The sequence below is a fragment of the Apiospora aurea genome (assembly GCF_038362705.1).
Source record: "Apiospora aurea strain CBS 24483 chromosome Unknown utg000001l_segment0_segment0, whole genome shotgun sequence".
NCBI lineage: Eukaryota > Fungi > Ascomycota > Sordariomycetes > Amphisphaeriales > Apiosporaceae > Apiospora > Apiospora aurea.
The window spans coordinates 6,228,985-6,253,231 of record NW_027117388.1 but is presented as its reverse complement, the minus strand read 5'-3'; the positions used below and the strand labels follow the sequence as shown (position 1 = coordinate 6,253,231).

Here is a 24,247-nt window from a genome sequence, read left to right as displayed (position 1 = left end):
TAGAAGAGCATGCACAATGCGAAGCTGTCTCCCCTTCGTGCTGTTTGGGGACCCAGGTCGAACCGCTTCATTCGTTCCATGAAGTTCGCAACAGCCTGATCCGATGCATCACCGTTTTGGAAGCGGTACATACCCACAGTATCGTGGGTTGCACAAGCCAGTGGGTAAACCGCAGTGCTGGCTTCTCAATGCAGGTCGTGGTAGGCCGCGAGATTGTTCACCAGAGCCGTAGATCCTATACCCGACCGGAGATCTGGTGTGACGCCCAGGACGTGGAATATCACTCGCGGGCACAACTGTCTCAATCTTGGACAGCTTGCAAATGTCGGATTGGTGTGTTGGGTAGATTCTCCTACAAGTCGGCTTGCTACTGTCCTGCACATTAGCATGCTGACATGCCTTGTAGCCAAAACTTCGCATCGGTAAGACGAGGCTTCCTAATTCTGCTATCTAGTGAAAATGACCTTGAACGCTTCAGACGATATAGCTAGATCTGCATTCAATCCCTCGGCTAGCTAGCAGATTGATTTGAAATATCGGCGTATTGGGTACTCCGAGAATTGAATTGATCGTAAGAAAAGCCCATGCTGATGGATATGCGACAATCCTCCGAAATGCGACGGGCGTCGCAATCCCTGCGAGCTTTTGATAGACAAGATGACAAGGCTGAGTCTTCCATTTCATTTTCGAACGTCAGGATCATTAGTAACGCTTTATCCGGCAGTTTGTGAGGCATTGTGGGTGGTCTGATTATACATAAAGCAAGAAGATGCGTAGGTTCGTGTGTTGCGTGGCATAACCACAGAAGTGGAGAGTTCCAGCGATCCGCGGCATGGTAGTACTAGGAGTCCTGTAGTATCAGCCCTGGCGCAAATTCTTTGGCGTGCCAGCGCAATAGTAAATACCAGAAGGATGGGCTACAGGTACTTCTGGGATGTGGGGTACATCCCTAATCGTTTTTTAGCGGCGCACTGGCCCAGGGTTTGTTGGAGGTTGGCTCGGTCTCCCTTCTATATGGCCAGAGCGACAGAGTCGAAAGTTATTGGCGGTGCCAACTACTACCTTTTCGACGTCCGAGATCGTGTGACTATGGGCCAGTTGATCCGGCTTAAGGCAAGTGTTGAGAGAAGAAACAAGAGGCGAACCCTTTCTGTATCCTACCCAGCGAGAGGAGCCCCAGGATGTGTCCTGAACAACATTGTGCTCGAAAATGGGACACCCCCTGCAGCTAGGTCGTTCGCGGACGGCAATGGCAGCCACAAATGATACCGCAGAGAACGCAATAGTAGGGCCACGCGCGTCGGAACGGACAACGTGGGTAGCGTTGTAGAGAATCCCAAATGCTCGTACAGGAATGGGAGTAATGCACAATGTCTGGTGGGAAACGGCTGGTTTTATGCTCTATGTAGCTGTACCCATTTCTCTGTCCGGCGCTACGTGTAAGTCATGGATGCAGGTGGCAGAGTGCTACTTCAAGCTCCTGCCTCTAAACGCATTTACAGCCACTGTCTCCATCCGTGATTACTACAGTCGAAGTAAAATGTGTTTTGTCCTCTGTTACTGTAGTTCCGACATGGACTTCCTGGTTAACATGGTTATCTCATTCACTGAGTTTGTAATCTTCATCGACTGGGCCTCGGCAACACTGTAGATGGTCTAGGCACGCACCTTATACATCGAACTCCGGTAAAAAAGGTTTTGGCGGCACAAGCTACAGCGTAGTGTCGCGCTCAACTTGAGAATCATGTCGGGAAGACAGTTTCGAAGGACAAGCTATGGCACTGCAACCTTGCTCCTTCGTGGGAGGAGCCGTTTCCCGCAGGCCCAGACATGGCATCGGCGGCAGCCGGCACATGTTCCCTGTAGCTGCGGGTTGGCTCAACCGTGAATCAGTTCCACTCATTTGTGTTTGGTACTGCGAGAGTAGCCGCCCAATTGCTTGCTGAATTCTGTAGAGTTCTTTTTCGTCTTCTCAATCGTCACAGTCCGGTGACCTTCGCATTTCCACCGCTCGATATTACAGACCATCTTTTCGACTCGAAGGCGTTTCTTGGCTACCAGTGCACACACATTGCATGCGTCACGTTGGGGTTCCGTTTTCCAGATGAGTTTCAAGCCGCACGTTTCTCCGATGCGGTGTTCCTTCGCACATTGTGTAGAGAAACGGCCCCATTTCCAGTGGCCACAGGCCCAAAGAGTTTGGTAGAAAAAGCACATCAGATCTGAAAACATGAAGAGAAAAGTGCACCAGGAGAGACCGGGGAGAATAGATCAAAAGGCAAACGCGCGAGGTTTGCGCTTTTATTTACGCCAAAATTCCCTGCGAACCAAGCTGCCGGGACCTACAATGCTATCAAAATGTGGCCGGTAAAGAACCAATCAGCTCATGAGGGACATTATCAGTATCGTTCATCGCCCCTTTCGAGTTGCGGTCCCTTTATGATGTGAGAACATCAGTTACTTATGGAATAGAATAACACCGTGAAGCCATTGGGAATAGCCCGAGATAACCACGGGGCCTTCAATCGCCGGTCACACGGGCTGGACCGAGCCTGGGGAGCATGAGATGGCGGAGGTTTGAACCGGGCCACTCCACCATGCAGAGACCGGCCGCGCCGCTACTCAGTGCGCCATGTGTACGCAACGGAGCTAGGTTAGGAACAATTGAAACGGAAACGTCAGGACGAGTGTGCGGCAGGTTCAAAGAGCCGCATCTAATATTTCACACTGACTCGTTTCAATGCAGGGCCTGAGCGCCTCTGCTATTGGCTGTGAATGAATGGACTTCTGACGTGAAGCGCCCTAGAACAATAGGGCTGCGGGCGCTTGGGCCAACTGCCCCCCCCGCGTAGTGCCGGCGTGTAGCGACAATCCAGTTCGAATTTATGCACAAATAAAAGAACCTTCCCTCAACATAGCCAGCCGCCAACTCGCAGTATATCCATATGAATACACCGTTATCTTTAGGCTCGCGCAAGCGCAGACAAGCTCCTACTCCTGAATCGCTACCGAACGGCGTCGACCGACGCCCTCGAAAGAAGCCGAAGCACCTCCATCTAAGCCGACCGCCACCTCGGTTCTGGGACAACCTCAGCAAAACCCCCCTAATCCGTGGCGCGCTGGGCGAACTCGATCGGAGAAATGCAGTCGAACACCCGGGAACACCTGCGGACGATCGTCCCAATACAAGGACTGCTGCCGCAAGCCGGTCGTTTCAGTCTGCTTCAGCATACCTCGAGGCGTCGACGCCCGCGCGTCTGCGCCGAATCAAACGCTTTCAAGGGAGGGAGGCCAGGATTTGTCAGATTTCAGAGGAGTATGTCATTACTTTACCGATTCAAATGCCGTGTCTAACACAGCATAGTTCCGCAACATGACCCAATCCAGCCTTAGGCGACGGAAGCGCGGTTCGCAATCCCCAACGAAGCGTAGCTCCAACACGACGAGCACCAAGAGTACCGGACCGTATGACCGTGCTTTCCAACAGCATCTCATTAACCACAATGTTTATCCACACAGATATGAGTATCCGGATGGCGGCACCCCCTCCACCTTCCGACAATCTTGAAGAGATTAGAGTGGTTCTTGCCGAACCTCGACCATCGTTGTCTCCTTCACGCTTCACGAACGAGGATTTCTAGAAACTTGAGAAAGAGGACGCGCACGCAACAAAGGAATGGCAGATTGTCACCAATGTGATCCCTATTATTGAAGGGAACATTGCAGACCGACAATCATGCCGAACAATCTTCTCGCAGTGAAGGGTCCTGATGGCTCGGCTGCTGTCGCAATACGGCAGGCTAACTACGATGGTGCTCTAAGTGCGAGGGGAATGCTGAGCGTTTTTTCGTACGGAAGCTCCGGATCACAATACGACGGAAACTCTCGTGTGATCACATCAACATATCACTCTGGCACCCTCAAGATGTTCACCACCCATGTCAAACAGCCGACGCAGCCTGGTGACCGCCCCGAGAATACGATGACCCATTTAGACTCGTGGGCTTTGACTGGGAGCATTGGAAGCTGTCGACAGGGACTCACAGCTTACCGCAATAGCCTGGGGTGGGCGAAGTGCCAAAGGGACGAAGCCATAAAGTTGGCGAACAGCAGGGTACGCACAAGATCCGTCTCATCGCCTACAGAATTTGTGGAACACACCAATGAATTTTCTATTGAAAACACCACAACGCTTAGCTCATCAGAGGCAGTATCAACCTCACAGGAGTCTAAAACATCTGCAGACGAGTTGGCAATGGATGCACCGACTATCAAACGTAAGAAGCCGAAGGCAAGGGGAAGGCTGCTGGTTCAGGCACCTACTGAAGATGATCGGCTTAGGTTAAAGTCAATAAAGAGCAGATCAAGTAGCTTTCACAACTAAAGTTTAAGTTTTGATTGACGTTTAATCAAGTGCCTTGGTTATCGCTGAGGTCGGTCGCTTGTTTGATATCCTTTCTTCCCTTCTTGGATAATGAAGTACCCATCCGTAGTAAATTGGCACAACGGGCTGAGAGGGGCTGATATGTGCGCACGTGGTACTATGGGACAATTCCAATGGGTTATCAGAGCGATCCACAGCCCCGAAGAGGGTAATCAGCTACACCGCAATCATATTGTAGCATGTTGCATCTTCAGAATTTTCCAGCCATGGTTTCGCGACCGATCGACTGATCCGTCATTTCTCAATTAGAACTCACCACTCAAACCATATATATCTACTATTCTTTCGTTTCTGCTGTTTTCAATATGCTTTCCAACGCACAATTAACCAACAAATACATTAACGTGCGTGAGATGCACGAGGCGTTTGAGGAAGTCGACGGAAGTTTCGAATTTGTCTCTACACTCATCGTGTATCAAAAAGGCAGTAATTTCCACCATGCAGTTTCAAAAGCTCGTTACTCCTCCCCATCGAAGGTCAGAGCAGAACATTTTATCAACGATGTCTTGATACCCGTTTCCGCTTACAATCCGCCTTATTCATCGAAACTGACGCGGGCCCCGAATCCCTTACCTAACGATTGCCACGTTAAGCGGCCGCGATTGATCTCTTATGACCGCATTCAAGGGTCACAACCGACTTTCATCGCAGATTCCATCTTGAAGGAAGTGGAGATTTGCGAAATTCTGAAGCGATACCCGCATCCCAACATCGCTACCTACGTCGGTTGTGAGGTATCTGATGATAGAATAACGGGGATTTGTTTCGCCAATTATCACTGCACATTGATGCAAAGGTTCAATCCAAGAAAACTGATGAAGAGACAATCAAGATCCGTCTGCCACGGCACGGAGGATTATAGTCATTTCTTAGAAGGCATCAAAAGTGGTATCGACCATCTTCATTCTTTGGGGTTGGTTCATAATGATATTAATCCGAGCAATATTATGCTGGACGGCAAGGAGGCAATCATCATCGACTTTGGATCTTGTCGACGGCAAGGAGAGACCTTGCAAGACGTTGGTCGAACATATGAGTGGTACGACGAGAATGTGCAGGTTTCACTTCCTAAGAATGACCTCGACGCATTAGAGGAGATTCACATATGGCTGGGTGACGATACAAAAGCCTTCCAATTTGATGAGTAGATTTTCTGTTGCAAATGGTCAAGATAGCATTGAAAGCTCGGCCACCCGTAGCCTAAATAAAGATTTGACACTCCAGTCAACAGCATCCACCCACACCTGTGCTTCATGCAAGTGAAACTACCAACTTTTGTCAGTATCACAGCATCTGAGGATAAACCGATTAATACAAGCCTTTCACTTCTTAGGAACATAAGAAGCAGATTCAGTGCATGAAGTTGATCCGCAATCGAAGACTTTGACACTTCGGCCGCTATCTTGTGCCGACTTGAACAGGCAAGGGTTGACAAGCTCCTGACAACCGTGGTTGCAAGATTGATCTGCATCGTGCCGAAATTATCGTAGGTATGGTTGCGATATAATGTAGAAGGATGGTTAATTTAAGGCATAGAGGGGAGGACGTGTAAAGTAGGTACTCATATTCATTCTACCTCTTCCATTCCCCACCATTCCCGGAGTTCTCGATCAGTGCCTGTCCAAGTCAAGCAAAGTGACTGCCTAATCACTACCTTGCTTTTGGAGTAGCTTTGGAGTAGCCAATGACGTTACGCACGGCTCATTCACATGTGATGGTGGCGGGAAATCCTCCGAGATCTCTACATCGGGAAATCAGAAGCATGATGGTATTCATCAATACATAAGTTAATATCGAAATTTTCGAAATCATGTCGAAAATGAGGTTTTTGCCTACGTCAACCTGCTTTAGTTCCAAACGAGAACGATATGATTCGCTAGATTCGCTAATTTTAGATAAGCAAAGCACTCTTAGCCTCCCTGTATATTAGAACAGCACCTATTTGCTGGGTAATATCAAAGAAAAAGATGGGTCCCATCGGCAGTTTGCCCACAGCTTCCTCCGATTATAGCCTAATCAAACCCCTCCTCTCGTGAACTTGTCTTCCAGCCCGACATTACCCGCAGTGTCGGAAGAGATTGTATGCGTTTGAGCAATCTCAGGTTATCTGGTCCTGCTCAACACACACATCTCAACTTCTCATCCCATGGATGTTTCAGCTATCTAAATTGTCAGTAAGGCTTCTTTTTAGATCTGCAAGTGTGAAAAATACAGGTCACTTCTTCGGAGCATAAGCGGCAGAGTTAGGGCATGTAGGGTTTTGACAATCATCCACCTTCACTCTTCGACCGCTGTCCTTTTCCGTCTTAAAGAGACAGGTGTTCACGAGCTCGGTAAATTCATGTTGTAGACGCTGCATCGTGCTAAACAAGGTGGGAGAAGCAATAACTTTCACAGACGAAAAGAATTGTAGTGATGAGAGAATGCATGAGTGCGAACCGCTGGGTTCTTAAATACCACTTAATCGACTCTTTGCTCTTGTACCCGTATGTGATTGATTGGCCCAATGCTCGCGAGTTTGGTTGGTTGCTCGTGTCCCCAAAGGCCGGAAAGCTTGTCTGTGGCTGGTGGTGTGATAGCAGTGAGGGGCAGTCCAGCAAATTTCGCTGGCAGTAGGGTTGGGCTATGTTTGGCGCTTAAGGCTCCCATGACTTTACGTCTGGCAAACGCACCCGACCACGACCAAATGGTTTACCTACAACTCAGGTTATTCCACTACAGGATTAGCATTTTGGAAAATAATTGCACGGACTTGAAGGACCCAAAGTTGCAATTCTAGGACTAGAAACTGCCTTCGGTAGCGACGCCTTTGACCTACAAGTGAAACAATCTCCCCTTACAAAATCCCAAAGCCGTCACCCAAACTTCTATCAACACATTCCCCTAAAGAAAGGTATACATATTTCCGAAAGCATGGGAAGATGCCAATACAAGTTTTTCATTTGCTTGTAATTGTGCCCCTGCCATGCTGAACAATGACTGACGGCCACTGTTACAGAGCTCAAGTAATTTCAAACGTCAGCAGCTACCGAAATTTGATTCCTCTCTTAAGGCTTCAAGGCCAGACGGGACGAGATATTTTACCTGAGCATAATGTGCACCGAGAAGATTGAGAAAGTTAGATTGCAGTACACAACGGATGAGAACCTACTAGCGAATTTCAAAGAGGTACGTAGTTGGTCCAATAGCTATATTTCGGAGGTACTGATACCTTCACCAAGCACGGCGGCGGATGTAGCGTCACCTGGATAACACCACAAAAAGGCGAAGAGATAGTTCCTCCACAAGACACCGTGGCTGTTGTCGTGAATGTTTCTCAGGACAAGGGAGCAGTCCGTATTTTCGAGAAATCTGGTTCGGACAAACGCATCGCTGCTGTCGGAACAGAGGACGCTGGCTACACAGTAATCATTCCATGGGATGGCAAGTGGTGGTTCAGAGTATCTGGATCTCCTGGCGTTGGATACATTCAAAGGGCGGAAGATAAAGTTTTGACACTGCAGTGAACGATTTGGAGTATTGGAGACCCTCGGTGCGGGGTTTAGCTATCTAGCCTGAGAGCATCCTGTATTTCTTTGCAAAATGATTTGCCGCTTCATCGGAAACGGAAATCGTAACGAAAGGTGCTACTGTTCCCGCATAAGTATCTATGAGGTGGATTTTACCAATAACATGATTTGTGCCCATGATCATTTGCACATCTTGCTTGGTGAGTTCAATTGTATCACCACAGATCTGTGGCCTTGCTTCAGTGGCGAATGGAGTAAGCCGCGTCTCGAGGGTAACCGCTTGCTCATCGATGAGGGGTTCAGCTGTCTCAAGATCTAATTGGCCATTGGGCGGCGGAGTTTTCTCTGTGAGGACTCTCAGTATGTCTCTATATGTTCTGTAGGCCATCCTAACTAACCTGAACGGCTGCGCTTGGGTGGTGGTTCGTCTTCATCATCTTGGAATTCGAGATGGTGGTAGGCTGTCTCTCTCAATAAGCATACTAAATTAAATAGGATAGAACATACCTTTTCTGAAATTAATAGTACTCTTAAGGCTGGCTTTGGCTGCTATTGCGAGCTGAATTTCATCACGAAACATCCATTTTTGTGAGGGAGCTTTGAGTCGAATGAACTTCGCCGCATTGTCAATGAGGTATTTGAATTCAGTCCGGTTCATCTTCGTAATATCCAACGGTGTGAAGGAAATAGCAACAAATATGAAAGTTTGGCAATCCAGATTTCGTAAATTTTCAAACCGCCCTTTAGCCTCTTCTGGTCCGTGGACGGTCTCCAGGAATTTGCTCAATCTGGATTGAACAGTTTGCGTCAAGGCGTCAGATCGTAGATGTCGAACCGTGGTTTCCAAAACCTTGTGAACTGCAATCTGTGCTGATATCACCGAAACCTTTTCATGCAAGGTGTCGTAGTCGGAGTCCACGTTCCACACGAGACTGCCAAGCTTATCAAGGCCTTTGATTACCGCTGTTGCAGCCATGATTCACAAGAAGCGCATAACAAACGTGATGTGAGGAAGCCAGGAGGTTTTGGTTAGAATGGAAGTTTACAGAAGTCAGAGTATAAAGTAGGCATTGAGAAATTATGAGAAGACTGCACGTTTTCAAATCAAAGACCTTTCAAGGGTATGTCGAAGCGGGGTAGTAAAATCGAAATTTTCGATTACATGGTAACAATCGAAGTTTTCGATTACGTCAGATGGCTGGCATATGCCAATCTGAGTTGTGATATTCACTCAGCACAGAAGGCGCTAGTCCAATACAACTATGTTACGGTCTGGGCAAGGCCTATGTGGATGAGACACTGTGATCAAGTTGTGTACTTGAAACCGTCTGACAGTAATGTCTTCAATCGCTACTATACATCAAATCCCAGAGCCTCTACCTCCATGATGATATCCATCTCCGTAAATGGATTATTATACACAGGATTGCGTCTGTATACCATATTTGCAGCCTCAGTCTTAATACTGAAAGTTGCCGGGCCTGGTATGAATTGAAAAAGAAAAAATGTTGTATATGAGACGCACATCGATCCAGATGCATATCCGCTCATATGAGAGCTTACAACACGATGACATCCCCATGCGGGCAAGATTGCGGTTCGGATAGGATCTCTTCACGTCCGGAACAGCATGCATCAGGATGCATACAGCTTTTTGTACTGATATTGGTCTACCTGGGTCATGGTAGAATATGTGAAGTATCGATATCCCTCCTCTTGGGCCAGGCCAACGACTAAAATTCTCCACATGCCGAAGGTGATTTTCGGCATGCAGGTATATCTGACTCCATAGGACTGGGAATGGCATGTCATCTTGGATTTCGCTAACCAACGATACAAGATGTCTCCAAGAGAACTAGAACCAGCCCGCAATATCGAATCTGTCCTAAACAGTGTGACAGGAACTTCGTCAGGCAAGCCATTGAAGGAAATACTGCAGCTCAACGAACTCCAAATTGCATGCATCGGCTCCACCCTTGACAATATGATTGATAGTCCTATTATTGATCTCCCTAGTCCAAAGAGTGGCCATATATGAATGCCTACCGCCCTTATGCAAGCCATTGGGAGTTGCAGCTCGGGGGTGAACCCCTTCCCCTAATCGAGGGTGGACTACGTTGTCTCGAATCGAACTAGATGGGGTTCGAACGGTATAAGTCTCTCTCTATTTCTGCTTCCAGAATGCCCCGAGTCATCTTGTTCATTCGCTTCCTCAATTCTACCGGATACTTTCCAGATCAGCATCGCCACCAGAAGATCACGTAGCTGTTATCAGTACACTGCCAGTGTCTCTTCAGTATCGTTATCCACCGTCACAGATAAGTCACCAGTGAGCATATACTTACACCCACACAATTTCCTACACTATCAAGCATTACTAACCCAGGTTACTAGTCTGTATCATTATCACCGCTCATCTATACGTCTGCCGTCGAAAGTAAGATCACCATGTCAGACAACAAGGGAAGCGACGGTCAGAAAGAGGAGCAGAAGAAAGAGGAGCAGAAGAAAGAGGAGCAGAAGAAAGAGGAGCAGAAGAAGGAGGAGCAGAAGAAGGAGAAGCAGAAAAAGGAGGAAAAGCAGAGGAATCATGATGATACAATCCCTATAGACCAGGTTATGAGTGACGATGGTACAAGATGGAGTCTATGAACCATCCTACGTGCAGTGGGGTACCACGAATGGGCCGACGTTTCTCCGCACGGCCAACTCGCCGTTGCCCGAACACCTCCATGACTCGACACAGCCTTAGGCTCACATTTTCCATTCATTTATTTATAGACCCCATAGCCGACAAAAGATCACCTTTCGATGAATCCCCTCATTCTTCTGCCACTCGAGAGAATCTTCTACCATGGAAGCAGCAATTCAAACAATTTCCATATCCCCCGAGCTCAGCGACCATGTATCTACACTTAGCTCTGTGGAAATCAACGACGAAATAGCACAACCTCGTCCCATAAAACAGACTCAAGGCGCAAAGCCCAAGGACGTCAGAGTATCTGCAATTAAGTGGCCGCAGCCATTCAATTCTGTATTTGACCAAGCTTTCAAGGAAGTCATTCATGAAGCAGTAAGGCTCTGTCCCTAAACTAATTATCTGGCTGACTAAAGCAGAGATCCACCGTCAAGGCTGCGCACCCTAACCTACAAGTCATGCGTCCCAATACTCTCTTGCTTGAGTCAGGAGGACTCACTTTGGATGAGAAACAGCTGTGCTTGATTTTACCTATAATCAAGTCGTCTGACCCCGCTGTAAAGGTTGCTTTCAATAAACGCAGCGAGCCTCTTCATTACATGGACTGGAAATCTCAGCTGTACATCATACAGCCAGGACATGCTTTTGCATATAGTGGAGGGAAGGATCTTATTCATTACAATTCTATGTATAGAGAAGCCATCCTAGCTGTTAAAGAAGTCCCATGTGTCAATGAAAAGCTCTTCGTCGAGGTCTTGAGTCATCAGCACGTCGAGGAAACTTGTGGTGTTGTCCCATCCTGTCGAGTGATCATTCGTGACCTGCGCCGTTCCTTCTTCGGCAACTCCCGTGCCATAAAGCCCTGTTGGCATGATATCTTCCTCATTACCACGGCAATCCACATCTGACTGGATGTCCTCCAAGTCCATTCGTCCAGCGTCCCATTGAACTGATGATGAGGTGCAAGCAGAGAATAGTACGTCTCCGGGAATGCGCTCTATGTTTTCTCTTTGCGGTATAAGTGGAGTCAAAAGGGGCCTGTCGGGCGCGGGTAATGACGCGGAAGTAGGCGCTCGCGTCGTACTAGTCGCGTTCCCGTTCCTTTTGCGTTTTTTGGAGCTGGAGGTTTTGTTCGTGTGTGCATCTTCTTGCCTACCGATGAACCAACATCTCTCTTCATCCTTCCAGACCAAAGGGGGGAAACGTTAGGCCTGCTGAGTTGCCCTAATGGGATCAAGTTGAGTGGACCAATGCCAGCGTTCGGATCGCAGGCTGAGAGACTCTCCAGACCCAATTCACGACACAATTCTTTGTAACTAGCAAGGAATGAGATTCTGTATTCTTTTGGGAGGGTCGCGACTTACTCTCTTCCCAGCAGGCAGTAGAGGCTCGTGGCGGGATTAAAAGGTACAAGTTCTCTGGAACGTGGATATCATCGCTGAGTATGCCCTCACAAACCGTTTTCGTGATCTCGTGGCCGTCGTCCTTGAAGTGGCCAGCTGCGCTCCATCGAAAGTTGACCACTACTTGAATTAGATCGGTATTGGTCTGAAAAGGGCAACTCACCACTGTATGCACAATTCACAAGAAGTCCCCAAGGACCAATCCGCTTGGCTACAGCCTCAACCAAGCTGTTGATCCAATAAGCTGACTTCTCCGGGCGGTGTCCGACAGCTGACAGTAGGTTGTCGTTTCCCTGTTCGTGGTACTGCAGGACCCGGAGGCATCGAAGCAGATGTTCCCAGATCCAATCCTCAATCTTGGCCCAGTCTCGCTGCTTGTTCCTCATTTCAGCGATTGCAAAAATTGCCTCTTCCACGCTTCTGGCACCCCCTGCCAATCGGCTTGGGATAGCCAGCTCAGGGCCTGCGTAGTTTTTGCACTGGCTAAACTGGGACCGGCCGGTTTTGAACTTCTGGACCGCAAAGGACGCGGGACTCTCATCCCGGAGGTCATCCACGACCCCGTCATGACGGGACTGACTCTCTGCTTGGACTGCCCCGTGGTCCGCACGCTGTCTTGCGATTGAAGTACTGTCGGTAGCCCCTTGCTCGCTCGCTGCTGAATCTACATTTTCTGACTCGCCGTATTCCGCAGGTAAAGAGGACTTGCTTTCTTGACATGACACGTTGAGCTTCACGGTATGGTCTTCACGAACATAGCTGCCGAGGCTGTCAGCTTTACTTCCATTGCGTGGCCATGAAGACTTACCCGCCATCAAGCCATTTCCCAGGCTCACACTGGGCATTGTAAAATCTGCGGATAACTTCTGCGGCTTTCGGAGCCTTGCTGCAGCACGGATAACCCCATGATTTGCACAGCTTAATCTCCTCATCCGGTAGCTGTGGTAGCCTCAAAGGGCGAACGTGGATCTTCACGGCTACCCAATGATGCCGTGTCGATAGAACAAAGTATACAAAAGCCTCCGGCGTCTCGAGCTCGACAGTACGCACTTGCTTGTCGGTGATCAAGATATGTGATACAGCCATGAAGCGTTTTTGAGTGTGGAATAGTCGATTCTGTTCGTCGAATACCTCGAAGCAGAGAACGGATTACAGAGTACTGTGAACTGAGATTCACTCAAGATTCACTTTCATACACGACGATCAGCTTCGCCACGCTAACGCAGCCCATGTTGAAAGTCAGTTTCAACCACGCTAATGCAACCGCCCTTGGCTAAACCTGGGTCACATCTATCACCACCGTTACAGGGGTGGGATGCCCGCAAACATCCGTAACATGTACATTGGCATCCACTGAAGTTCATACTATTACCGCTTACCGGTCATGCCATGCCGGTGGCAATGAACATCTTTCTCTCTGCATTAATTTACCTGAGCTCAACAATGGCTTTATGGTTCCGTCTAGGATCGTGTGGAGATTAGAACCGGAAAGATGCTAGTCCTGAGGACCCATCCCAACAGATATAAGCCCCCGTGCCTTCCTGTAAGGCTCATGCAATGGCACATGCCTCCATTGCCTTATTCCTACCTCATTCTGCCTCGCTCTCTTGTCTGGCTTGTTGACCGCGATACTACCTGTGCCTTTCCAAGAATGGATGTACACAGTCCATACTTTGCGTTTGCCTTACTCTTGGCGATCTGCCTATATGCGGCGGTGTACGCCGCATGGTGGGTGTACCATACAAAACGATATGTGATCGCCTTTGTTCCCTTCGTCTACTTGGGTCCCACCGTCCTATTCTTCGTGTGGGCGCACGACAACATGGCATGGACGGTACGACTATGGACTTGGGGATCCTGTTGCATCGTGCTCGATGTATGTACACATTTCCCTTTGCTGTGCTGGGCTGACAGTCATAGTCATCGTTCGTCTTACAGACACCTTTCAGCGACCAATCCATTCCCAGAAGCTATATCGATCTGATTCCCAGCCAGATCCAGAAGATCGTCCCCGAGTCAGGCTATTCTTTGCGTTGTATATGCTATTTGTGTGCTGGGTTTGAGCTCCTCCTATTACTGTTGTCATTTTTCCTCGACCCGAGATGGCAAGCGGGTGCGGTGTTCACTCACTGTCTCTGGACGGCATTGTGGTCCCAGAGAAAAGCACGTTCAGGCATAGCCCTGTTTCACCTGGCCGGCGCTGTCAGTCTGGCATTGGGATTTCATTATGCGTTCCTACTGGTACGTGTATCCTGCAATCGTACTAGGCCGCTGCTAACAGCCCAGAACTTTTTACTATCTATGCCCTTCCTTGAGCGGCCTCCCGCTGATTTCGTCAAGCTTGACTCATCTGTGCACAAGCAGCGCGCCCCCACCCTCATCACGTTCGACAAGTACAGCTGGCGGATTGGCCTGTTTGGTGCGAAAGGAGTGGGTAAGACTCAATTACTTCACAGGGCTTTGGGGCGGCTGCCGCAACCGGTGAGTGGGCACAGTCCTTTGAAAGTGGCATGTATAACTAACTGGAATGTTTCTAGTATGAACCCACTGACGCCTCACGCCAGACCTACATCTATTCTCCAGGCAACGGAGCGATCGAGTTGCTTGAAGTTCTAGATACTGGCGCTTGGGATAGTTGTATATCTCCGGAGGCAAAGTGGGCAACTGCAGTGGATGGGTGCATTTTCCCTTTCCAAGAGGAGGACACCTTGAGGCAGATCGAGGGCTGGGACCTGCCGAACAATCTCAAGGGCAAGTACATCCTCTTACTCGAAAGGCGGCGAGAAGGGGGGCAGTATGCGCGGCAAAAGCAAGGTTCCTGTCAGAGACACACGGATGGGACTACCAGTACGAGGGTGACGTGGACCCATTCAAGCATATCGTCCAGGCCCTCCAAGCAAAGAAAGTTGCTACGACATCTCGCTTTTCAATGATCTGAACGAGACTGTAGACTCATGCGACCAGCTCGGAGCATTAGACAGTCTGGGAGCTTGGGAGGCGATCGTGCCTCCATACATATCACATTGGGTGCAAACTGTAAATTTGCAGTAAATGCTTGGAATGTACCTATTATTGTCTGGCTCTTGTTTGCCTTTTTCTTCACTCCTTTGCCCTGCAGCGGCCTCATGATTAGTTTCAAGCCGCTCAGCTTGCAATAATCATCAACATAAAATTTGGTTCATTGCCGATCTTATTGAGATAATCGGAGACACGCTTCTTTAGCGATCCGTCCCTGAGAGAAAACTGAGAGATGGTGGTATCAGCCTGGCTCGTGACATAGAATCCAACTGACGTAGAGACTCAAAAGGTGCAGGGAATAACCCCGGCACAGAGGGAAATCGTCGAGCGGTGGTTGGGGACATCGGGAACCCATGTACTCTTGCCATCACCCCGAGCAAAAGCTACTGGGGGGGTCACCAACTCACCTTTCCTATGAAGCCGCAAACCATGCTCTGAGTCAAAGGAGGTCACAACCACGGCATGGAGTCAGCTCTGCATCAGTGGCTGGCTGCCCATGTACCCCTTGATGAAAAAGAAATGATCCCTCACCTCCCATGAAAGTGGATCAAGCGAAACAGTATATGATGGCCCGTTGCTCTCGCCCGGCTTGTGTGGCCTTCTCGCGTAACTCCACTCTGGTTGCACTCGAGCCATGGAGCCGCTATTCAACCACCCCTTGCAGGAACGCTCATCTATAGAGACAGTCAATCCAAGCTGGGTACACTGCTTCTACCCAACAAAGGATGTGACGACCCTAATGATGGCCAATGGCCCAGCCAATGGAATACACATCATGGGGGGGTCCTACGACCGACCCCAATTTTTGCCTGTTGGCAGTGAAATTGGAAGTATCAGAGGTTATCAAGCGAGGATCAGTGCAGGTGTTGTGGAACTCTGATCATGCACTGGTGGCAACACCGTCCAAGAACGCCGAAAGCGTCCGAGGCAAAGGCGAAGCACAAAGACAAGCATTGCTCAAATTCCGACAGAATGCAATCGGCGGCACCGAGGTTTACGGCCATCAGATGGGGCCAGTCTACCGAAACCACCATGAGTATCGGTCCGTTTGGGTGCAGGTTGAAGGCGGCATCTTGGTCCGTGATATCAAGGTAAATACATCGTCATGGTTTTCTTGTTAGTTCACGAGCTGACTCATTATAGGACTCGTCAGAAGGAACACAGAAACTATTTGCTCAGCTCGTGGTCCAGGCCTGCCTGCCTCTGAAAGACGAATCACATTTTTTTGCATCGCCTAACGGCTGGACACATCACTGAACATTGCTATAGCCTTTTCAGCGAAGGGTTGAAGATCCGCGACGAAGACAGAGACCGAACTAAGCTTCACCTGTTCGCCTTGGTCCGTCGTCTTTTCGAGCTGGCTGGAGGCCGGGAGGATACATGGCAGTACCATACATGTCTTCAGCGTGATTACACGCCTGCCAGAGGTCTTATTCTTCTGGGCTCGTTCGTCGGTGCCTCCGAATTTTCTCGTTTGCAAGATCTTGGAACGGCCAAGACGCTTCAGTTCCTGTCCAGCTGCAAAGCTTTCAAGGATGAGCATCTGACAGAAGAAGTTCTCGAACAAAGGACTGAGCTGATTGCAGGACTACCTATCAATCTGCCACTGATCGTGAGACCCCCCCCCCCACGACTTTCTGTTCTTTGACTTACCTGGTCTAGGACCTCCCGGCCGCCTTTCTGGTGGATCTGTCCCGCATCAAGTGCGCTGAGTTTCGCATCTACAAGATGGAGACTACGCTCCAAGTTCCGATGCTTGAAGATCACATCACAAGTGTCGGGTTCTTTCTCTGCTGGCGATCCTGTTTTGACCCATCCGTCGAGCTTATTGGCTATGTAAGGTCGCCCGAGGGGCGGCAACTCATCCAGCCCCATCTCGACATCCGTCACGGGTCGTTTGATGTTGGTCGGCTTGCCATCTCCCTGCTTGTAATGCATTGGTTCTTCCATCTTCAAGGCACTGACAACAGTTGTGGAGAGATACACTCGGGCGTTGACTGCCTCAAATGTTTCCATTCTCTACTCCACAGCGAGGAAATTCCAAATGCGCAATGGGTAATCGCAAAGCATCTTCGCGCTTTCAGTTCATTGGTTCCTGAAGTTTCTGCGTACCTGCAGAGTTGTGGCACGTGGAATAGGTTGGAGGGTGATAACGTGGACCCGGTCCTGGAACAATTCTGGAGAGGCTGTGTCCAAGGTGACTCGGTTGGGGGGCTTTCCACAAGGCGATTACGGCCAGCCATGTTTCCCAACATGTAGGATACTGAGTCTGCTTATTCAGTGTGTAACTACCAAGATCCCACAGGCTTGGCGATCTTCTGCAAATCCAAGCACTTTTGTCAATCCTTTTCCCCTTCACCCTGTGAACTTTCTTCACTTTTCGGCGGTCTAGGATACTTCAGTCGGCAGCACCCGATAATCATCATTTGTTACGGTCACAGCCTTGCATTGCCAGTGTGAGCTGTCCATATACCTCTTTGCAGCACTAGGGGCTCGCTGATGCTCGGCTTCGCCTCCTCCCCCCAACGGTTGAAGATAGGCCAAGCCTCAGCCGCAGTGGTTCGTTTGCCTCATGGCTGCCTACTTTGCCAGGTCGTTCTGGAGGAGGCGAACCACATCGTCTGCAAGAGCCGCATCCAAGTCTTCAAATTTCTTCCCTCTCCCACCGCCCCGACCACAGATAGCGTTGCATTACCACAGTGGTCAACCCTCGAAGCTCTTACCATACCTCCCAATTTCACCAAATCCAACATGCCCGATCAAGGGGAATCCGTGCAAAACCTGTCCACGAATATGTGCGACTCCCACTGGCTAATTCAAACCTGACATCAACTGACATACTGTTTACAGGCCGAGACACCTTCCTCCTGGTGACTCCCGTTCAAGAGCCGAGAGCCCTAGCAATAACGCCCACTTCAATAAGACGACGCAGGTTGGAAGGCTATGCAATCCAGATGCGCCGGGTTCCAGCCCACCACGCAAACCTGGAAAAAAGGATTCAGAGCCACAACCTACAGTTCAATCGCAGCTTGCAACTGGGCAAGGCGACCTAGAGGTGTTTGACGAGGACGAGACTTACGTCCCCCAACTCAAGACCAGACCCATCGACCACCTTCAGCTGGTTGCTGAAGTGAAAGGAATCTATGCTGGCTTGGTCATGGTGGAATCCAAGTGCATCGAGGTTGAGACGGCGCAAAAAACGCAAACGCATGCCAAGCTGAACAACGAGCAGTGGCAGGCTCTTATCGCTTTGCACCGCATCTTACTTCATGAGCACCATGATTTCTTTTTGGCCTCTCAGCATCCGACAGCGAGGTCATCGTTACGAAGGCTTGGGGCCAAATATTATATGCCAGGGAGGATGTGGAAGCACGGGATCCATGCCTTCCTTGAGTTGCTGAGGCATCGTTTGCCTGCCTCCCTGGAGCATATGCTGACGTTTATTTACCTCGCCTACTCGATAATGGCACTTCTTTATGAGACCGTCCCTGCTTTTGAAGCGACGTGGATGGAATGCCTGGGTGACCTCGGTCGGTACAGGATGGCGATTGAAGATGATGATTTACGAGACCGAGAGGTCTGGACTTCCGTGTCACAACGTTGGTACTCGAAAGCCTCCGATGTCGTCCCAAAGACTGGTCGGTTATACCATCACCTCGCCATCCTGGCACGCCCGAACGTGCTCCAGCAGCTGTTTTACTATTCAAAAGCCCTTTCCGCTCCGGAGCCCTTCGAATCGGCCTGGGCGTCGATCATGACTCTCTTTGATCCGTTGCTGGGTTCTGATAGCCAACGCTCGCGTATCTTGCCCATCGACTTCGCCTTTGTTAAGGCTCAAGGTATTATGTTCAGCGGCAAACTTGGCGATGAATATCAGTCTTCAGTGACAGACTTCCTCAGCAAACTTGATAACCACATCAGCAGAACAACTCGGAAATGGATGGAAAGCGGGTAAGTGATTTGTACAATTCGAGTGATGTGCAATGGTTGACAGTAAACAGTTACTACATTGGAATCGCCAACTGCTGTGCCTTGTTGGGTTGGGGCAAAGAGAGTAGCTTCATCTACCAGACGATTCGGCCCAAAAAACCAGACAATAAGGAGACGGAGGAGACCTACAGGACCAGAACCATTCCCGACCCGAATGACCGCCAGAATGCCAAGGCCCTGGAGCAAGCTCGTTATCTTGCCGAAGGGACGTACAACAAGGTTTTCTCCAGATGTTCCGACCCTAATATTCTGCCTTGCCTGCATACCATACTCGTCTTCCATCGCTATCTAATTCTCTTCCCATCAGCTATGAGCCTGCTCGAGGCGACGTTCCCATGGAAACTGGTATCAATGCTTCTCAACTCTCTTCTACTTTCGTATCGCGTATATGAGAGGATTCAAAGAAGTGACGAGTTTCCAAGGCCGGACAACACAGCACCCAGACCACTCCCAGAGGACTTCGCCCTCCGAGGTCTACTGTGGGCTGACAAGTACTTTCCTTCGGACTGGTTCTCCAACGACAAGATTGACGACGATGAAAAGTACTTGGAAGTCGCCTCAATGACCTATGAGCGGAAAGAAAGAATTCTTTGGCTAGGTGTTTCCATTGCGCGACATGGGAAATGGCTCCTCTACGACGAAGAACTGCACCAATTCTCGGTTCCTTTCCGATTTGATCAAGAGATCGATGTCAGCATGGGCGTTGACACCGACGAAGCCGACATTTCGCGCCAATCACGAGCTTCGTCGCTTGCCTTGTCTTCTGCCAGCAACGATGCCAGTATCCAGGCTATGCATGACGACGAGGACATGCCGGACATCGACGATGGTATGACGAGGCAGCTTATCGGACAATGACCTGGCCGTGGTGGTGGTCACCGACAAAGCCTCAACGTCTTGCCTAGCCCGACCACCAATCCTTTTTGGCCTATGCCGAATCGGAGCACCCGATTCGCTCTCCGCGTGTCATTTTAGCTAGTTAAAGTAGAATTGTATATATTGAGCTCCTCCCAGTTCCAAACAGGTACCAGATCTCGCTGCGGCCGGGTTGTAGGTGCGCCCCACTCCATATTCCGTGTGGGTCGCAGTATTCACTAGCGCCGATTATCAACTTCATTTCCTTGGCGAGCCATCCCCGGGAAGTACATTGTCCGGCTGCTTCCAGCAGAGTTGGACTTGCTTTGCTTCTACGGAGATTACCAAGGGGCCCAGATGCATTGGTCGTGGCCGGTGTGTATGGGAAATGACCATGAATGACAATCTCTGATCCTTGCTAGTGTAAGATGGTCGAGATCGAGCCACCGCAGATGGAGGAACCTGGAACAACCCAGATTCCTTGCGTGGCGGATGGATGGCATCACCAGGGATGTGTGAAGAGCATGTAGTGTAGCACGGCAACCAACACAGAAAGCATATAGGGTCAGGTAGCTTCTGGAAAGTCACGACTTTGTTCTTAACCATATCTATTCATAGCTCTATTGCCATCTTGCATCATCGGAGACTGCACAAGTAACATCATGGAGGATAATCACTGTACTCATCACATTCATCAAGTCTCACACTACCATTCATTTGTGGTCCTGCAACATAAGCCAGGCGCGCCCCTATCAACGGATTCTCGAGTACAAGTACTACAAAATGGGGTTTATTGGCATATCACCAACGAATAGTATCGCATGGGGAGACGCCAAAAGGGCCACCGGATAATACATTCAAACGCCGCCGAAGATCAGGGCTTAATGACGAGACAGCCGCGGCAGATGCTGCATCACTTTCGCGAAGTGGTGTGGGTCCGTGGACGTATCAGTCACAAGAGCCATTGGGCGAGCAATGGCACTGATACGAGATTGGATTCCCCCATGGTATTCACGGATAACCCTGTCATGATGAGTACTTTGACAGCGGCAAGTGAGAAAATGGCTCGACTCGGAGGAAAGCTTTACTGATGAGCCACAGGGCATCAACCATCAGTGGATGTTGATATTCCCTTCGTTGCTAATTACGAAACCCCTGTCCTGACCCATCATCAGCTGGCGCGGTTCATGGACATCCTTATTTTGGATTGTCCTTTGTACTGATGTATCCCGCACCATCTTCTATCAGCTCCTGCTCCATGCCGGCGGGCAAGTGGCATTACGCGGAGAATGAGTTGCAGAGGCCCGTCGAGCGGATTGGGATGACGCCACGGACAGAAACTATCGTTGATGTTGAATACGGATGGGCAGGTCATGGCTACTGTTGTCGGACTCCCCCAGCGAAGTATCCGGCAGCATGGCCTATGTTGGGATGCCACGAGAAGCCCCCTAGCTCACCAAACACCCCAAACCTGCCGTTGGCGCTTTGTCTCGAGGTGGCATCTCATCTGATACCCAGAGATTGCCAGTGCCTGTGTCTACCCGTCAGGATCTTCAGGACACTAAACAGCTCACCCGTATTGGAGGAAAACGACAGCCTAGTCGACACGTAACCGACAATGAGAGGATCCGGATTCGCCAATTCGCCATACCTTCAGTTAGCCGCCGGGCGGGACGTCCCAAATTCAGCGCCAGGGATTGTCCGACCTGTGTTATAGAAGTGAGCCGCAGTTTAATTTCCACCATGAGTGCTGGCGCGGTGAAGATTGAGCCGCCGACCTTGTCAAAATGCATGGAGTGAAAGTCTGTTATAATACGTGATTATCGCGCTCCTTGTTCACCCACAAGAACCGCCCCAGACCGGAAGCCCCTCTACACCTGTTACCTGCCCTTCGCTCGTCCTTCATGGCTACGCGTTGTCTTGATGATAGCTCAACCTGTACTCACCAAAACTTGCTGTCTCGATCGACCGGACCTCCTCAAAAGTGCAATGCCGAACGAGCAATGGTACCCGATCAAAGTAGAGTATGGGGCACTAGTTACATACCAGACCCCAGGTGCAGCCCAATACACCGTTTTCACTACCCTTGGCATGCCGTCGGCGAACATGCCCCTTCCATATCCATTACCTGAACTCCCATATTGTCAGTCACCCGATGCCTCTGGGCTCCAGTTATACGGGCCGCAGCTTCCCGATCCTCCCTTGCCCATGCCCATGCCCGATACCAATTACTGCATGGAGAGTGTACAAGCCAGTCCCCGGTATGAAATTCCACCTAGCGTTCCGAGGAAGATTGACAGCAGTCCGGCGAATGACACGTTCTCACTTCATCCCTCAAAGTCGACGAGCTTAAAGATTGCGGAACCAAAGAGAAAGAAGTGCCGTGTCTGCAAAAAGAAGTTTTAGACCTCATACGCCACATGCGTATCCATACCGGCGCCAAGCCTTATGTGTGTCTTTCCGTCTCAGTTGTTAAGTGAAGTTTTCTCTAACCCGAAGGAAACCAGTCCTGCGAGCACCCCGGGTGTGGCAAGTCTTTCACCCAAAAGGGCAACCTGAGGGTAAGCGTCCTGTATTCTCTTTGGGTTCATGGGTATACTAAAACTACAGACTCACGGACGTCAACACACTGGCGAGAAACCACACATCTGCGTGGTTTGTGGCAAGAGATTTGCCCGGGGTAGAGGTCTTCAATCGCACAAGAAGGTTCACGATCAGACTAAAGGTTTACCTGCAGAATCGGCAATTGCAACACAACGTTCAAGCACAGCGGAAACCTCAAGGTGTTTTCGCCTCGCCGACATCTATAAGCATCTCAACAAGGGCATCAAGGGCCGGGGAAGAGGCCATCGGGCCATGGCGTGCACACACGACCACCCGACTCCGCAGCTAGCACTGCCACAGCTAACGGATGGACACATTAGTCTACATCATGGCTTGTAAGGCGACATGTTCCGGGGAGAGTGCTTCTGTGCTATTACGATGTTTATCTTTCTCCTTTGTTTGTATTCTGTCTGTTCCCTGGTCTTCTCGCGACCAACGATAATTTGTAATGCAATCCGCATATCCAAATCTCATACCGCTTCGTTGCGTTTGTTCTGCCTGTGCATGACCACGCAAGCATTTTTGTGCCTAGTGCATTTCTTTGTCTGAGATAACGCTATGCATGCGCACTTGGCGCCTTCGTTGAAGCAATCAGGCGTGAGTAGACGGACATACGCCTCAGGCAGCCTGCTGGCGCCATCGTAGCAAACAATCTAGCAAACATGGCTTTGGCCAACCCGATCCGGATCAGGTCGCATGGAGGCTGCATATGACGCAGTTGTACAGAGCCATGCTGTGTTTGCTCCTAAGCGAATCCCACCGATCGACAAGGGTGCGATTTCCGAGGTCGACACCCCGATCGCGGCCCGAGGAGCCCAAACAGGGGTCTTCCCCCATTTGCAAGATTGGCCTGCATTCTAGATAACTTTTAATTGCCAATCGCCCCGCAGTTTCGATGTCTGTACAACATCGTATAATTGCCTGGGCGAGAGATGCATTCGCCGTAGCCGGTGCGAACGGGAAGTGACCATCAGGGATGGAATTTGCTGATCCTTGCTCCGATAGGATGATCGAGGTCGACACATCGCAGATGGTGGCGCCTGAGACAAGCAAGATTGGTTGCACGATTGCCTCACTAGGAATAGGTGAGGAGGGTGTAACATAGCACGACAACTAATAGGATGGGATGTTTGCTTTCACAACGAACACAGAAAGTATATGACCAGGTAGCTTCTGGGAACTCATTGGTCTTTTCTCATTCATTCACGACTCTATTGTCACTTTGCACCACTTGAGCCTGGACAGCATCATGATGGAGAAAATGCCCTGTACTCATCACTCTCGGATGAGTAATCTGACACACCATCCACCTGTCAATCCTGTGCTGCTCATTTGTAGCCAAGGAAATGGGCCTCACGCTTGGGACAGTGAAACTTTCGGGGGGTTGCTAGGACTAATCGCTGTGATGTTTTGGTGCTTTGTTGCAATTTCGGGCATGTGTTTCAACTAGCGAGATATATCGTGGGTAGTGGCAAACCTCCTTGGATTACTAAGTAACTGCATGTACGTGTACACGAGGCTTTGGATTTTCTCTGCTAGATTGCACCGCTGCTAATTATTGCGCTTCTCTTGCGGAGGCCCATAGCAAGCACCGACCCCCGCAATATGATACATGCATACTCGGTCTGCTGCTTGTGCAGGCAAGTCATGCCAACAAGACGCAGATAGGGCTGTCACTGGTACAAGTTAGGGCCTGTCCATCCAGGAGAAGGGCTGTAGCACCTCG

The 24,247-nt window shown here is 49.8% G+C and overlaps 7 protein-coding genes across 7 annotated transcripts; 5 read left to right on the top strand and 2 right to left on the bottom strand.

Moving 5' to 3' along the window:
- Window positions 1-2,945: 2,945 nt before the first annotated feature.
- PG986_001894 (uncharacterized protein) lies at window positions 2,946-3,568 on the top strand (the record flags this gene model as incomplete). Its single annotated transcript, XM_066838116.1, has 2 exons — window positions 2,946-3,316; window positions 3,388-3,568. The coding sequence occupies 2 exons, from the start codon at window positions 2,946-2,948 to the stop codon at window positions 3,566-3,568; spliced, it is 552 nt and encodes a 183-aa protein (XP_066707009.1).
- A 168-nt stretch (window positions 3,569-3,736) lies between these two features.
- On the top strand, window positions 3,737-4,346 carry PG986_001893 (uncharacterized protein; the record flags this gene model as incomplete). Its single annotated transcript, XM_066838115.1, has 2 exons — window positions 3,737-4,277; window positions 4,342-4,346. 2 exons carry the CDS (start codon window positions 3,737-3,739, stop codon window positions 4,344-4,346), a joined length of 546 nt encoding a protein of 181 aa, XP_066707008.1.
- Window positions 4,347-7,537: 3,191 nt separating this feature from the next.
- Window positions 7,538-7,950, top strand: PG986_001892 (uncharacterized protein; the record flags this gene model as incomplete). Its single annotated transcript, XM_066838114.1, has 2 exons — window positions 7,538-7,612; window positions 7,666-7,950. The coding sequence occupies 2 exons, from the start codon at window positions 7,538-7,540 to the stop codon at window positions 7,948-7,950; spliced, it is 360 nt and encodes a 119-aa protein (XP_066707007.1).
- Window positions 7,951-7,993: 43 nt separating this feature from the next.
- PG986_001891 (uncharacterized protein) lies at window positions 7,994-8,929 on the bottom strand (the record flags this gene model as incomplete). The annotated part of the gene is made up of 3 exons (XM_066838113.1): window positions 7,994-8,298; window positions 8,352-8,414; window positions 8,461-8,929. The coding sequence occupies 3 exons, from the start codon at window positions 8,927-8,929 to the stop codon at window positions 7,994-7,996; spliced, it is 837 nt and encodes a 278-aa protein (XP_066707006.1).
- Window positions 8,930-10,401: 1,472 nt separating this feature from the next.
- Window positions 10,402-10,605, top strand: PG986_001890 (uncharacterized protein; the record flags this gene model as incomplete). Its single annotated transcript, XM_066838112.1, has 1 exon — window positions 10,402-10,605. The coding sequence occupies one exon, from the start codon at window positions 10,402-10,404 to the stop codon at window positions 10,603-10,605; it is 204 nt and encodes a 67-aa protein (XP_066707005.1).
- Window positions 10,606-11,355: 750 nt separating this feature from the next.
- On the bottom strand, window positions 11,356-13,140 carry PG986_001889 (uncharacterized protein; the record flags this gene model as incomplete). The annotated part of the gene is made up of 4 exons (XM_066838111.1): window positions 11,356-11,600; window positions 12,016-12,174; window positions 12,218-12,813; window positions 12,863-13,140. 4 exons carry the CDS (start codon window positions 13,138-13,140, stop codon window positions 11,356-11,358), a joined length of 1,278 nt encoding a protein of 425 aa, XP_066707004.1.
- A 2,693-nt stretch (window positions 13,141-15,833) lies between these two features.
- Window positions 15,834-19,920, top strand: PG986_001888 (uncharacterized protein; the record flags this gene model as incomplete). Its single annotated transcript, XM_066838110.1, has 6 exons — window positions 15,834-16,114; window positions 16,342-16,684; window positions 16,735-17,277; window positions 17,665-17,867; window positions 17,923-19,023; window positions 19,074-19,920. The coding sequence occupies 6 exons, from the start codon at window positions 15,834-15,836 to the stop codon at window positions 19,918-19,920; spliced, it is 3,318 nt and encodes a 1,105-aa protein (XP_066707003.1).
- Between the last annotated feature and the right edge of the window lie 4,327 nt (window positions 19,921-24,247).